Here is a 12396-nt window from a genome sequence, read left to right as displayed (position 1 = left end):
GCATAGTTTGCAATTTCCTTAAATTCAGTGAGGCTTAATTTCTCAATAAATATGAAAAATCAAATCAATAAATATGCAAAATCAGTTCAAATCAAATTAAATTGTCTATTGTCTCTTGGTTTTAATCTCCATGGCGTATATAGGGATAATTACTATAAAATTGTTATCAGGATTATTGAGATGTATAAAAAGGAAGAGAAATACTCAAATGTGCTGTGGAGATGGAGAAAAGTATTAACTATCAAATCTAACTTTGCTGGCTTTATTTATAGTATATACTGTACATTTTTTTCAAACCAAGGAGCAATTACCTATAACTTACAGATTGTATTAAATTGGTTTCTCCCTCTCTTTTCAGGCTGGAGCATTTGTATTGGATCCTATGTGTGGTCTAGGTACAATACTTCTGGAAGCTGCAATTGAATGGCCTGTGAGTTCTGTTCTTCTAAGAAATACCCTTTTTGTTACATTGCAATTGCATCCTTGTTTAATGTCCTCGCAATTAAAATAATCTCCTAAATGATTCTTAGAAATTTTGTGGGATTTAGAATAGAATAGAATAGAATTCTTAATTCGCCAAAGAATTAGACAAATGTGATTGGACACACAAGGAATTTGTCTTTGGTGCATATGATCTCAGTGTACATAAAAAGAAAAGATACATTCGTCAAGAATCATAAGGTACAATACTTAATGATAGCCATAGGGTACAAGTAAGCAATCAAATCATACTAGGAAACGATCAATATAAATCATAAGAGTACAAGCAACAAAGTTACATTCATAAGTGTGTGATAAGAATGATGAGAAGATTGTGACTTCCGGTTTGAACTTCTTCAGCGACAGACCGAACCATGTCTCTGTGTGGTTTCGATCCATGTTCGCCGCTGGAGTGCCCCGAGCCGGCTGGTTTCGGGGAAAAGCCACCCCGTAGAGGTGGTGAAGAAGGGGGAGACTGCCTGCAGGGTTGAGGAGAGCCGCATCTCTCCTCCCCAGCTGGCCATTACTCCCAAGGGGATAATAAAGATTTCTGGATAATTAAAAGCTTTTGAAAACAGGAAAGGAGAGAAAAAGAATAAAAGGGTAGGATCTGGAAGGGAGGAGACTGCCTGGAAGTAAAAAGAACTTACAGCAAAATCTCAACAAGACTTCCAAAAGATACATCTTAACTGAAACATCGCAACAAAATAGTAAAACCCCAGGAAGAGAAAGTGAAAAAAGAAATAAGAAACAGCTCGGGACTATTTGGATTACTTGTTGATCTCTGAATTCTTGGTTATTGCATTTGAATGACTAAAATCAATCAAGTGATTGTTTAAAACTGTTTAAAATGGCTCCACTTTTAGAAGAACTGAAAATGGAACTTTTAAAGTATGAAGAAGATGCACAAGAAAGGAGAGGTTCTTTTGGCTTCGTATTTCAGTTTTTAGAAATGGAGATTTTGAACTATGAGAAACAACAAGAAATACCTGCGGAACAAAAAGATTGTGACAAAGAAGAAGCCATCTTTAATGAACAAGTAATCTTAGGTGGGGGGGGGGAGGAAAGGGGGAAAAGAGAATGGAAAGTTTAAGATTGGGAAAAACAACCCCCCAAAAGGATAGACTGAAAAATAAGTATAAAATTAGAAAGCAACAGAAGAGGGAAATGCAGAAGAGAGAATTAGAAGTAGAGAGACAAGGGGGTAAAAAGGGGAGGGAGAAGAGAGGGAAGAAAGAAATGAAAATAAGTTATAAAGGACAGAAACAAAATATAGAGAAACAAGGCCTATTTAGAGATAATGGGTGAAAATCTAATGGAAAAAGGGATTCTGCAAAGGTACATAAGATAGTATTGTTGTATTAGAAATAGAAATAATTCCAGAAAATATGAAACAATGTATGATTAAAATGTTTGATAAAATAACTATCGTAACTTAGTGGAATGTTTGTCAATAAATAAATGTAACGAAATGAATATTTAATGATTTATAAAACATACATGAAGAGAAATAAGGGAAAAATTAATTATGGAGATTATATGTGTCTTTAAGGAAGTATGATATTTAATTGAAAAGAAATGTTAAAGTTATTAAGACTTTAATGATTATTGATGATAGAACTGAATTGGAATGGAATGAGGGTTTATAATTACATATATTTATAATTCTTTTTTTAAAAAAAGAATATAGTGTGTATTATAAGAATGTACCAAGCAGAATTCGATTAGAAGTTATGTATTATGTATTATATTAGGCCATAACCTTAAAGTATATATTGAAATTTAAATAAGAGTTGAATGGATATAATTAAAAGATATAAAGGTGTCATAGTCCAAATAGTAACTACAGGAGAAAATTTGTTTAATGAGAAAAGATAATATGAAATTGAAACAGAACATACAAAAGTATAAATAAAATGATTTGAATTGAGATGAGATGATCAAAATAAAATTGAGAAAATTAAAAGGGGGGGAAAACTATATAGAAAATGTAGAATAGTATAAGATATGGAATAGAAGACAAAAATGAGCATGAAATTGAGTTTGTGTCTGTATAAAGAAGTTCAACCTGGGACCATGCTATTTTCAAAAAAGATGTTTTATTTGTATTTTGTGTGTGTGAAAACCCAAATAAAACTTTTATTTTAAAAAAAAGAACGATGGGAAGATTAATAGTAACAGTAATGCAGACTTAGTAAGTAGTTTGACAATGTTGAGGGAATTATTTGTTTAGCAGAGTGATTGTGTTCGGGAAAAACCTGTTCTTGTGTCTAGTTGTTCTGGTGTGCAGTGCTCTATAGCTTCATTTTGAAGGTAGGAGTTGAAACAATTTATGTCCAGGATGTGAGGGAGTAAATATCCAGGAGTAAATATTTTCACAGCCCTCTTTTTGACTCGTGCAGTATACAGGTTCTCAGTGGAAGGCAGGTTGGTAGTAAGTGTTTTTTCTGCAGTTCTAATTATCCTCTGAAGTCTGTGTCTGCCTTGTTAGGTTGCAGAACCAAACCAGACAGTTATAGAGGTGCAGATGACAGACTCAGTAATTCCACTGTAGAACTGAATCAGCAGCTCTTTGGGCAGTTTGAGCTTTCTGAGTTGGCGCAGAAAGAACATTCTTTGTTGTGCTTTTTTGATGACGTTTTTATGTTAGGTGTCCATTTTAGGTCTTGAGATATGATAGAACCTAGAAATTTGAAGGTCTCTACAGTTGATACTGTGTTGTCTATTATTGTAAGAGGTAATAATATGGGAGGGTTTCTCCTAAAGTCTACTACCTTTTCTACAGTTTTGAGTGTGTCCTGTTCCAGATTGTTCCGGTCGCACTATGAGGCTAGTTATTCAATCTCCCGTCTATATGCAGATTCATCATTGTCTCGAATGAGACCAATCACTGCTGTATCATCTGCAAACTTCAATAGTTTAACAGATGGATTGTTTGAGATGTAGTCATTGCACAGAGAGAGAAGTGGAGAGAACACACAGCCTTGGGGGGGGGGGGCTGTGCTAATTGTACAGGGTATCTGATGTGATTCTGCTTAGTTTCACTTGCTGCTTCCTGTCTGTTAGGAAGCTTATGATCCACTTACAAGTGTGTTCAGATACTGCTAGCTGGTTTAGTTTAGTTAGAAGAATGTCTGGAATGATGGTATTGAATGCAGAATTGAAGTTTACAAAGAGGACCCTTGTGTAGGTCTTTGGAGCTTAACATTCATTCAATAATTAGTATTTGCATAACTATGTGTATAAGAAAACAAGTATTCTGTCAATTCTTTGTTCATAAAATTCCTAAAACACTTCCTGATCAGCTTAATTATTAGCTTACCAGTTACCAGTAGACAAACTTAGAATTTTTGAAGTACGAGTTTCAAACTTCATTTGAACTTACATCTCCTGAGATCTTAGAAACATCTTTATTTTTTTAGTTAAAAAGTATCTTTTTCTATTTTTTTTGTTAAAAAACAATTGTATTGCAAGTTAAAACAGGCTGAAATAACATCTAAAGGTTACAGTCATAAATTAACAGATTTCTGCATGTGGATAATAAAAATTGCTTACTAGAAATAACAGACAAAAAAGAATAAGCTTTTCTTCCAGAATAACTAAAATACAGCCCAAATTAAGGCAACTAGAACTAGAAATGATGCTGACAGGATGGAATAAGGATATTATGGGGAATTGACCAATAGATCACTCCTACATTAACACCATGCCTTGGAACACAGGCAGGTTTATAATTTCACCTCTTTTAGAGAAGTATCACAGAGCTGTCAACCAGTAGTACACCATGAAGGCTGCATCATTTTCCCTTCACTGGAAGTATTTAAATAAAGGATAGATAGCCATCTATCCAAAATGTTTTAATAGACCCTCCATGAAACAGATGATTAGACCACATAATCTCTGAGATCACTTCCAATTCTATGATGTTATGAAAATTGTAACCTTCAACCTTTCTCCAGAGCTATGGCAAGTTTAAGTGTTCCAAGTCTCCAAGTATCATGTGTCACAGACACATAACAAGGAAGAAATCCTTTTCTCAACCTAAAGAGAAGGGCAGGGATAATGGTCTTTGCTTTGCTGAAGCACCTGCAAGTTCTTCATCATCTAATCCTCATCAGAGTAATGGGAGAAGTAGCACACTGACTGTCAAACTTTTTACTGGCTACTAATGCCAGTTAAAATATGCAGATATCTAATTGCAATATTTATTAAGAGTGACAGATTGTTTAAACCGATTTAGATGGATTGGAAAATAAATTCTATTTGGAAGTTTTTAAGAAATTAGTTTCTCTTTCAAAATATTACTGGTTATTTGAAAAACAAACTATTGAATTTGTAATATTTTATATATTGTGTTCATAGTATATAACTTTATTGCTATGCATTTAAAATAATTAAGCAAATTACAGTTTTATTTGACATCTTTAAAATAGTTATAATGGCATTAGACAAATATCCCTTCAGGGGAACATTTGAAAACTGCAATGTCACCAAAGAATACCTTCATTCTACACTTCTCAAAGGTACTAAGAGAAGATCCGTGTCCAATTATTTTAATGCACAGGTGAGCTAACGGGGGGAATATTCTTAAGATCTTTAGGATTTAAGATACTTTGAATATAAAGATATGAACCATTAATTAGAGTCATGCTCAGAGGTGAATGGGCGGCTGTTAAAATTTTATTCAGAATATGATCGATCCCACATATTCAAATCAGCTAACATTCCAACTACAAAATTCTGCAGTAGCAAAAATTTAGTACTGTAGTGTCTGTTATATTTATATTATTATCTACAGATAAACATGGATGAATAACTTAACATTATTTTCATTTTTTTAATCAGATATAATCATTTTGAACCAGATTAATCATTTTTTCAGTTTTTGAGATATTTCGCAGAAAAACAATGAATTAATGACTGACCATTTCCAATTTATGGTCCTTCTTATCTCTGATTTCACTGATACTATGAAAAGCAAACAAAAGTTAAATGTTTTATTTCATTTCTGTGTCATCAGATTCTATTTCCTTGCAAATTTGTGTTATTTTGTTGTGAAAATCTTCCTGGGTTCCTTTCTCCAACTTGCAAAAAGCAGCTGCTTGGGAAGAAGTTTCCCTATTTTATTTGGGTCAGAAACAGTACAAAGCTTGTTTCTGAGACAGTGGACTGGCATATCAGCAAAGTTTATATACATTTTCTAGCTTTTGGTGTGAGTGAAATATGTTTTAAATGACCACGAGAAAGCAAGAAATATAGCTTTTATGGCTAGAGAAAATATTCTGTTTGTTATCTTCTTTATCAGCAGAGATCTTCCTGGCCAGGCTGAGGTGCTAAATTCCTGGGTCTTTTTCAGCTTAGATTTCCTGCCTGTCAGTGATATATTGCCTTTAAGGCAGGGGTCCCCAACCGCCAGTCCCCGGACCGGTACCGGTCCATGGATCATTTTGAACCGGGCCGCCTACTTTGCTTGGGCACCATCTTGTTTCGAAGTCTGCCCTCAGCAGCGCCAGTCAGCGGCCTGAGGGAGAAAGGAACGCGGGGTGGGGAGAAAGCCTGCCCTAGCGGCTCCGCCACAAAGCGCCTCTTTCCGCCTGGGGAAAGGGAGCGAAAGCGAGAGAGAGGCATGTGAGCCGAAAGCTGGAGTGGGGTGGAATGAAGGGGCTCAGATCCTGATCCAGACCCTTTGCGGGAGCCCCCGAAAGCAGCCCTGCTCTTGTCTGGGGTGCCGGAGGGGCGCTGGGGCCATAGCTCGGCGGTGGCGGAGCTGTCAGCCGGGGGAGGATGAGGGTGCGCAATGAAAGGCGCCGGGCGGAGGCAAAGGCAGTCACCGCCCGAAACAACCGGGAGAGGAGAAGAGAAGAGAGCGAAAGAGACGAGAATCCTAAAACACACAGGGCAGAATGTTGCTTTAGCCAAGCTACACAGCGAATATCTACTAAAAGTTTGACTGATTTAATATGGATTTATTCCCGGGTAATTGAAAGTCTTATTTCAGCTGGAAGAATTCTAGACAATGCTCTGCTTGCCAAGGGGTTGCAGCGAAATGGGGCAAGAGAGATCCGGAAAGAAGTGGACTCTCCAGGTATTTGGAAGGAATCCCCGGAATTCCTTATATGTCTGGATTTCTGAACCTCAACAACTTTAAAATGTGTGGACATGGACTCTCTGAATTCCCCGCACACCTTACAATTGTTAAGATTGTGGAAAGCTGAAGACCATATGGGAGATCAAACCCATCCTAAATGTAAAATCTGAATTGCAGATTATTACCTTACAAAACGCTTTTGGAGAAAACATATATTTTTGCCAAACATATATTTTTGTTTGATCATGATCAACTGAATCATGATGACTTTATTGGAGTCTAGTCTTGCATTTATACACATTTTTAGTAATCCTCCAACATTGGTTAATTTTGGTGAGTTGATTAGTGTAATAGTAAATAAAATAAAAAATATAACTAACTAACTAACTAACCAACCAACCCTAACCGGTCCTTGAAAAAGTGTTCCTGCGTGAAACTGGTACAAAAAAGGTTGGGGACCACTGCTTTAAGGAAACATTGTATTTTATGAGTGGTGACCGGTTTTTCTGACTCCAGATCAGAAGGCTGTTAAAAGGAGGAGGGGCAGATCAAAGGCTTTTTAACTTCTATCAATTTGATTCTATCTTAATATAATTGTTTGTTTCCTCTACAGAATGTGTATTATTTCGGATCGGATATAAGTGATTCACAGTTACAAGGAGCCTACTCAAATATTAGAGATGCAAGCCTGATAGATAAAATTGAACTATTTAAATCTTCCGTGACAGGTAAATATTAACAAGAGTACCTTGTGTAAATTACATAAAAATTACACCATGTATAAAATTTGATATATGTATTATTTTATTTTTATTGGCTTGCAAATGCCTTCTTTATAGAACTAGAATGTAAGTAACAAACTCTCTTTTTCCCAAAATTATTCTATGCCATTTAAGCACTTGATTTAATATATATGTCTTTGGAATTAAGGTTGGAAATTGATACTGCTGTTTCTTCAGATAATTAAAGAGGGTTATGATTAAGCTGATCAAGATATAAGCACATCCTATATTTGCCTTTGATAAGCAAGTTTTTTTATGTTAACAACATCTCTTTGACTAAGGCAGGAATGGGAAAGTACAGTACATGGGAAATGGGGTGTTGCCCAAATTCACTTTATGAATTGTTGTTTGTCTCCATTTTGCCTAGCAGTTATTAATGCTAATTGTGAAGATGTTAATTTGAAAAGAAGATAGTTTGGTTCCAGAAATATTTTCTATTCTGTCCTGAGAATATTTAACAATGCTGATTGTTCTGCCTATGTGATACTTCCAGCAGCAAAATGAAGAAATACTGTTTATTGATTCCCACTGTAGCCCTGTAGAAATTTGGGGGAAACCTATGAAACTCAATACAAGGAGGAACTGGCAAAAAATTGAGTCCCATACAAGATACTGTCTCTGCCCCATGTATAAATGGGAGTTCTAGAATAATAGAAGGTCAAATAGATTTTTTTTTAGTTCCTTCAGAATGCGGAATAGAGTAACAATTAAACATTTTATTCCCCAGGGATCTGTTAAATTATAATTCTGTCTTAATTCAAGGCCTTTTAAGTGTATTTTATCTCTGCAGGATTACCTTTCCTATCAGAAAGCATTGATGTCATTTTGACAGACATTCCATTTGGAAAAAAGTTCAAAATAACAGAAGACATGAAGTTCCTTCCCAGAGTTTTTCAAGAACTTGAAAGGTACATGAGTCAAATTATCTGGAATTCAAGAATATTAGAATGAGATTTAGTATACGATATGTAAGCAAATATACATTGTAACTAGATAGAAACAATTTTATTTGATGATAATTACCTATCTTCTAATATAGTAATAATAGTGATAAAGGAAAGTATTTGTAGCTCAGAATCAAATGAGTCCTTGGTGCTCTCTGAGTTTGGTTGTTTACTTACTAGATGTTTCACTAATTCCTGATCAGTGATTGGAGCACTGGTGATGTTACCTAGTTTGTTTAATTATAATTAAACATCTGCAAGAAAACAACCAAATTCAGAGACCACTAAGGATCCGTCATAAATAATAGTTTCAAATAAGATGAAAAAATATGTTGCTGGTAATTGCTAACAAGCTCAGAAGGGCTGGGTCTGGTCAAACAGGACTCTGCTGATGCTGGCAGTGAATGAGAAGTCATAGGATACATACTGAGGAATATATAGTAAAGGAAATCTTCCTGACAAAGTTAATTTAATTCAGATGGAAGGAGGGGGAATGTTTTCAAAATGGGCTTGTTACTTTCCCCAGGAACTTTGACTGTAACCCTGAGTTCCCTGAGTATAAGACACTGTTGTGTGTTTGTGTGTATATGTGTATTTATTTATATTTATAAATATACCGGTATATATATATATATTTATTTATTCCTGAAGCTATTCTTATGTTTAGCACAGCTTCCAGATGTATAGTTCTTCCTCATTCTTACTGTAAAGCTTACAGTACTCTCCTGAAATCTCTTCTCTAACCTGTGCTCTGCAAGGGGCAAAGGCAAACAGTCAGGCAAAAGAGAGGTTTAACTAGAGAAATTCTTCCCCTCCCCCACAGAACAGAGAGATTGGAAAGGAGGAATGAGTACTGTAAACTCTCTGCAAAGTGTGCCTGCAGCTCCCAGGCATGGGCTGCCAATGCAATCTCTTCCTCTCCAATCTCTACTTTGAAAGGGGGAAGAAAATAGGTCAGGCACAGAATGATGTGTGCTGTCTAATAGTAATCACAATATTGAGGGATGCCGAGCATGTTGTAAATGGTTGTAAATTGGCCATAGAGGTGTTTTTTCTAGCACCTTGGGTAACCTGTTACTGAATATGTGGTCAGTAAGCAAAGACTAATGTAAATATCCCTTTAGGTTTTTGCATGCCCAGATCCAGCAACAATTCTTATATTGGGTTGCAGTTGGCAGTCAAGACCTTGCTCATTGTCATTTATTTCAGCTGGATAATAATGTATGCAGCAATTAAGTATAATAAAATATGGAATATATGAAAAAAAACTGGAATTTGTATGAAGCCCAATATTAAAATCCATTTACCAGAATGTTCAAATGAGAGGCTTTCTCTTGGTGTATCTTACCATATAGAAAGGTAAAGATAAAAATAGGGAGATTGTAAACTATTAGATACTCTGAAAGTTTCTTATAAATTAATGTTATTGAAACCAAGCAAGAATATATTAACTACTTTCTATTGTTTTTCAGGGTGCTTTGTTTTGGAGGGACTGTTGTACTGTTACTTAATCAAGAACTTTATAAAAGTATTTCTAATATTGCCCATGGCTCTCGGACTGAGAGATCCATCTTTGCAGAAACTTCTACTGATTGCAGACAAAGTGATTTGATATCAGTTGAACAAGATAAAGAAAGTATTAGTTGTGGTACTGTTTCCCCCTCATCTCAAGATACAAGAGAAGAAGATTTCAGTTACAAAAAGGGAGATCTTGGTTCTCTGGTGTTCATAGAATCCTTTGAAGTTAGTCTTGGCAAGACAAATGCATTCATATGCAAGTACAAGAAGATAACTTGAAGGATCTAGAAGGTAACAACGGACAAGTATGTATAAAACACATTGAAGGATTTGACAATGAGAACTGCATAGCAATTACTGCAAAAGATCCTAAAGCAGGGGTGTCAAACTCAAGTCCTGTGGGCCAGATCCAGCTCGCAGGGTACTTAGATCTGGCCTGCAGGACTGGCCTAAAAACAGCAAAGGGCTGACCTGTGGTGCCTCTGCCAGCAAAAACGGAGCTCAGGAGGGCCGCATGCAGCCTCCCAAGCTCAGTTTCTGCTGGCAGAGGGCTGCGGAAGGCTGTCACAGCCAAAAATGGAGCTCGGGAGCCTGTTTTCACTGTCAGAGCGCTTGGGCCACCCCAGGCGCTGACACAAGTGACGGTCAAACTGGTCCTGCCCATCCTGGCCACGCCCACCCTGGCTCCCCAAGGTCAAACACAATCCTGATGCAGCCCTCAATGAAATCAAGTTTGACATCCCTGTGCTAAAGGATTATATAGTAGGATCTGTAACTAAAAACATTGGGCTAAATTTAGATGTTTGAAATGAAAGAGACATGGTTGTTGGTCCTGATAGAAATAAACATTAATAGTGAGATAGCTTTAAGGGACATTATTTCTCAAGCAGTGCTCAAGATAACCAACATGATGCACTCTCTGAAGTGGTTGATAACAGTCTTGCATCAATTCTTGGCATTTACATATCACCATTTTGCAATATTGGACAAGGATTATGCTTGGCGTGTCATAGTGCATTGTACTATATTATATTCTGCCTTCATGGGAATCATTGTGCAGGATCTAACTGATCTTTGGGAATATATTCAGAAGAAACTTCTGAAATAGGTTTCCTGGATGCCAGTCCATCTGAGCATTATTCAGACCATTGGCAATTGCTTTTCGTAGTCTTGTGTTATGAATGTGGGAGATGAGGATTCCCAATTAATAGAAATCCTTTCCATATTCATTATTATTAGATTGCACTATAAACAGATTTGTGCCTGAAAATCAAAATGAATCCTACTTCAGAAATCAGTGCTTTCTAGCAAGAAAATCCAAACTGTTTTTAGTATTTTTCCTAGAATTGTATGACAAGTCTCTGAAAATACAAAACTTCAAAAAAAAAACCCACCTGAACCTAAGAAGACTAATTTTGCATTTTTGCACTCACAACATTTTGGAGGACAGGTCTCTTTTTACACAAATTCATTATTTAACTAGCAATAAAAGGTACCTTTATTTGTATTCAAAAGGAAGATAGAAGCAAAAAGAAAATATGCAAATATTCCTAATAAAATCAAGACATTTGGTCTAATTCAAAATATTATATTATCTATTTGGTGAATTAAAAATTATATAAGTGCCTGTAGCTGTTTTAGCAGTTCTGATTCAGATGCAATAGTTGTGTTATGCTTCCAATACTAAATATTAACTTATCAGTGGAAAGTATAACCATTTGGACAATGTAAATTGATTCCAAATCAGGGAACTTTTTGAGTCTAAATATATTTACATTTCCCAATTCAACGTGTATGTAAGAATGGTAATGTAGAAAATGATTATATTATCCCTCCTGGATTTCTTCAAGGGCTGGATCAGCACTGTAGTTCTCCACGGACTGGCCGGGGGTGGATGCATTTTCACAGCTGGTTTTTGGCCTGGACACGCTCCTGCAGCACTTTGTTGGCCAAAACAGGCCATGTGAGAGACAGTGCGTGCTTCCCTGTGCCCCATTTTGACCGGCAAAGTACTTCAGGAGGCCATCCAGGCCAAAAACCAGCCGCAAAAATGCCCCTCCCCCAGCCAACCCACAGAGAACTACAATGCTGATCCAGCCCTCGAAGAAATCCAGTTTGACACCCCTAATCTATACATTCTAAGAACCTAAAGGGAGTACTCCAATTGTTTCTGTAATGGGCATGACCTACCGTAGTCAAGAGTGGCTACATTAGGTATATTTGGAGCAAGCATATTCTGTTACGTCAGTTAGAAAGCAAAGTTTTCTGTTGGTAGCATATGTCCATTTTGAGGGTGGCCAATGCCATTGACAGCTACAAAAAAATAAACAGCTGACATGCCTATAAGTTTGTCTCTTAGCTTTACAGTACGGAAATAGCTGAGAATGAATCTGGTATGTAAAGGTACTTTTTTTCCCTTTTGCATTGGCACCATGGAATTGCTGCAAAGGTAGGCAAGAGTTAATGTAGGGCCTACTTCACATAGATAGTTTTGTCCTTAAGAAGTTCTGGAATGCATTTAGAAAATTGAAACGGGTGTAATCAAATAAAGAATAACCTTTGTAATTTGAGGCTGTATTATTTA

General features: G+C 36.4%; 1 protein-coding gene across 11 annotated transcripts in view; it reads left to right on the top strand.

Annotated features, from left to right (window-relative positions):
- THUMPD2 (THUMP domain 2 tRNA and snRNA guanosine methyltransferase) overlaps window positions 1-12396 on the top strand; it is a 35622-nt gene that overhangs the window by 7632 nt on the left and 15594 nt on the right. For 4 of the 11 annotated variants that reach the window (XM_026695947.2, XM_087931364.1, XM_087931342.1 and 1 more), the window contains exons 7-10: window positions 359-430; window positions 7182-7296; window positions 8141-8258; window positions 9767-10674. In XM_026695947.2, coding sequence (XP_026551732.1) covers window positions 359-430; window positions 7182-7296; window positions 8141-8258; window positions 9767-10091 — 630 coding nt within the window. In that variant the 3' untranslated portion in view covers window positions 10092-10674. Of the gene's footprint in view, window positions 1-358; window positions 431-7181; window positions 7297-8140; window positions 8259-9766; window positions 12378-12396 lie in introns of those variants that run through there. The other 7 variants (XR_015743226.1, XM_087931317.1, XM_087931327.1 and 4 more) reach the window with 3 other exon arrangements.

Source organism: Pseudonaja textilis, chromosome 1 (assembly GCF_049901715.1).
Source record: "Pseudonaja textilis isolate UNSWEBS1 chromosome 1, rPseTex1.2, whole genome shotgun sequence".
In the NCBI taxonomy this organism is placed as follows: domain Eukaryota; kingdom Metazoa; phylum Chordata; class Lepidosauria; order Squamata; family Elapidae; genus Pseudonaja; species Pseudonaja textilis.
This window is presented reverse-complemented; position numbering and strand designations above follow the sequence as displayed.